This window comes from Thermobia domestica, chromosome 8 (assembly GCF_964235325.1).
Source record: "Thermobia domestica chromosome 8, izTheDome1.hap1.1, whole genome shotgun sequence".
NCBI lineage: Eukaryota > Metazoa > Arthropoda > Insecta > Zygentoma > Lepismatidae > Thermobia > Thermobia domestica.
In genome coordinates, this window is record NC_137461.1 from 209,223,041 (window position 1) to 209,225,544 (window position 2,504).

The window sequence follows — 2,504 nt, forward strand, 5'->3', positions numbered from 1 at the left end:
TATTAGACTAGATTGTTACATAGTTGGATATATAAGGTAGAATGCTGACGTTATTGATATAACACACCAATTTACAATATAGCAGTAATTATGTCAAGACTAGAAGTACTCAATAAATGCTGTTTGATATTGTTTTTGTTTATACATATCAGTACATAATAATAATAAAAACACAGTGTAATTGATACTATGTATATATTTTTAATTACTAAATACACTCGTCTTCTCCTGCAAGACTTTGAATTGCTTTGTCCACGCCTCCTCGTGGCTCTAGAAAGGAATTGGACGAGTTTACTATACAATCACCAGCTAACGTCGTGATTGAACCGTAATAAAGCGCAACTTTCTTATTAATGTCGTGGTTGACGGCAAACTTAGGTCTCTCCAAACCTTCCACTGAACTTGTTTTCGGACCCACCTGATCCCAAGATGGTAGATCGGACATGAAGACAACTTTCCTTATAAACAACGATTCTAATTGCGTTTCGTTATCTGGATCTTGGAATTCCATCAAGAAGGAATTTACCTTGTCCACTTCTTGGAGATTTTTATCCGGTACTCCCTCTCCTACTACATCAATCTCAGATGTTTCTAATTTACGTAAATTTTTAGGCAGTCCTTCTGGAGGAGGATAATACTTTTTTAACCTGTCGATCGCTATAGAATCAATCTTTATTTGACCTCGGGGAGTTCGGTATTTTACATAGTAACTATTGCCATGCTTACGGGATACTATTTGTCCTGGTCCAAAATATTTTCCAGAGAATGCACTACAGTCACCTTTCCGTTTCGTCGCATCGTAGATCCACACAAGTTGACCCTTGTTAAATGTCTGCTGCTCCCTCTTCTTATTATGTGACTTTACAGAAGTCAGATGTTTATTGCACAAGTTTTCCTGGGCCTTGTCCCTTATGTACTGAAGTTGCTTAATTCTGTCTTGATTCTCAGAAAACTGACATTGCGTGGCTAATATAGCAGAGTGTAATAGCCGTGGGGGAATATCCATGAAGGGCTTCGAAAGGACTAAAACCCATACTCAAGTTACAAGTCACGTTGTACGAGAACGTAACCTGTGGAAGTAATTCTATCCAATTCGACTGATCATATTTGTCCAAAGCTAACTTCAATTGCTGTTCTATATGCCGGATTACGACTTCAACTGTTCCGATACCGTAATGCCCTTGTACATCTGCAAAGTGTATCTGTGTTCCTAGGATGTGACAAAGCTCTTTAAACACAGCACTAGTGAAAGCTGCTCCGCGGTCACATGCGATCTCTGTTACTAATCCATATTTCAGAATAACGTTCTCGTATAGAAAAGAACTAACGGAAGCCGTCGAAGCATCTGGTAAAGATCCAGTGATACAGAATCGTGTCCCTTCATCCACGACAACGATGAGAAACTTGTGTCGTAAGATATTATTACAGGGGTACACCCCTCCTAAATCAACATAAACTCTATAGAAGGGTGGAACACAAGGGTGTGTCTGCAGACTTCCGTAAGGTTTGCCACTACGCTTTTTCAATACTTGACAGCTAATGCATTGTTTGCATTTTTCATAAACGAATTTCTTCATGTTTACAAAATAAACAGATTTCACTAGGAGGTTATACGTCTTACTGAAACCAGCGTGATTGGCACCTAATTTCTCTGAATGGGCCTTCTCGAATACTACATCCCTTAACTTGGTGGGCACTGCTAACAGAAAAACTTTCCCCAATGGCGTCTTGTTAACTTTATACAGGATGTTGTTACGCAGGGCAAAATGCGATGCTCTCCTCTCATACTCCGGGTCTTTGTCGGGACTACCCTCCAAATACGCGATGATTTTGCTCAGAAATCCGTCATTCCTCTGCTCCTTCTTAAGGTCAATGCTATCCAAGTCTTCGATCATGAAGATCCTTGGGTCTGAGGCACTCGCTTTTTCGTCCTCCTCGTCTCTTCGATGTTTTACAAAGCGGCTGATGGCGTCTGCTTCTAAATTCTCGGAACCAGCAACATGAGAAATCGTGAAGTCATGAGAATCAATCTCTGACAACCAACGAGCGAGTTTCCCTGTCAAGTTCTTACTATGGCGAAGAAATGTGATAGCCTTCGAATCAGTGTGAAGATGAAAATGACGTCCGAGAATAAACTAACGAAAGGAGCGTGAGGCGTAGAGAAGGGCTAAAAGTTCCAAATGATAGACGGACAAATTCTTCTCCGATGGAGCAACTGCTCTGCTCGCATACGCAATTGGCACCAATTCAGCATCCGGCTCATCTCTAGCTGGTTGTTTGGCTACACAGGCCAAACCTTTCTTGCAAGTATCTGTAAAAATGTGCAGCTCTCTTTCAGGCTTGTAGGCCATTAAAGTTGGACTCTCCAAAATCGCATTTTTTAATGCTTCGAAGGATTGCTGCTGTTCGGAACCCCAAGTAAATTCTTCGTCACGCCTCATCAATTTCTGTAAAGGGTGCGCTATCTGGGCAAAGTCCTTAACATACCTTCTCAGGAAAGAACA

At 41.1% G+C, this 2,504-nt stretch overlaps 1 protein-coding gene across 1 annotated transcript; it reads right to left on the reverse strand.

The window, feature by feature from the left end:
- Positions 1-208: 208 nt before the first annotated feature.
- On the reverse strand, positions 209-1,895 carry LOC145692439 (uncharacterized). The gene is made up of 2 exons (XM_081767748.1): positions 1,071-1,895; positions 209-1,012 (listed from the first exon to the last, which is right to left on the reverse strand). The coding sequence occupies exons 1-2, from the start codon at positions 1,893-1,895 to the stop codon at positions 209-211; spliced, it is 1,629 nt and encodes a 542-aa protein (XP_081623874.1).
- Positions 1,896-2,504: the final 609 nt, after the last annotated feature.

Excerpts from the sequence above, each read along its gene's own strand:
- LOC145692439 (XM_081767748.1), bottom strand. The coding sequence starts at position 1,895 with ATGATCGAAGACTTGGATAGCATTGACCTTAAGAAGGAGCAGAGGAAT. Across the intron at positions 1,013-1,070 it reads GGATAGAATTACTTCCACAG|CCCTTCATGGATATTCCCCC; the intron begins GTTACGTTCTCG and ends GTCCTTTCGAAG.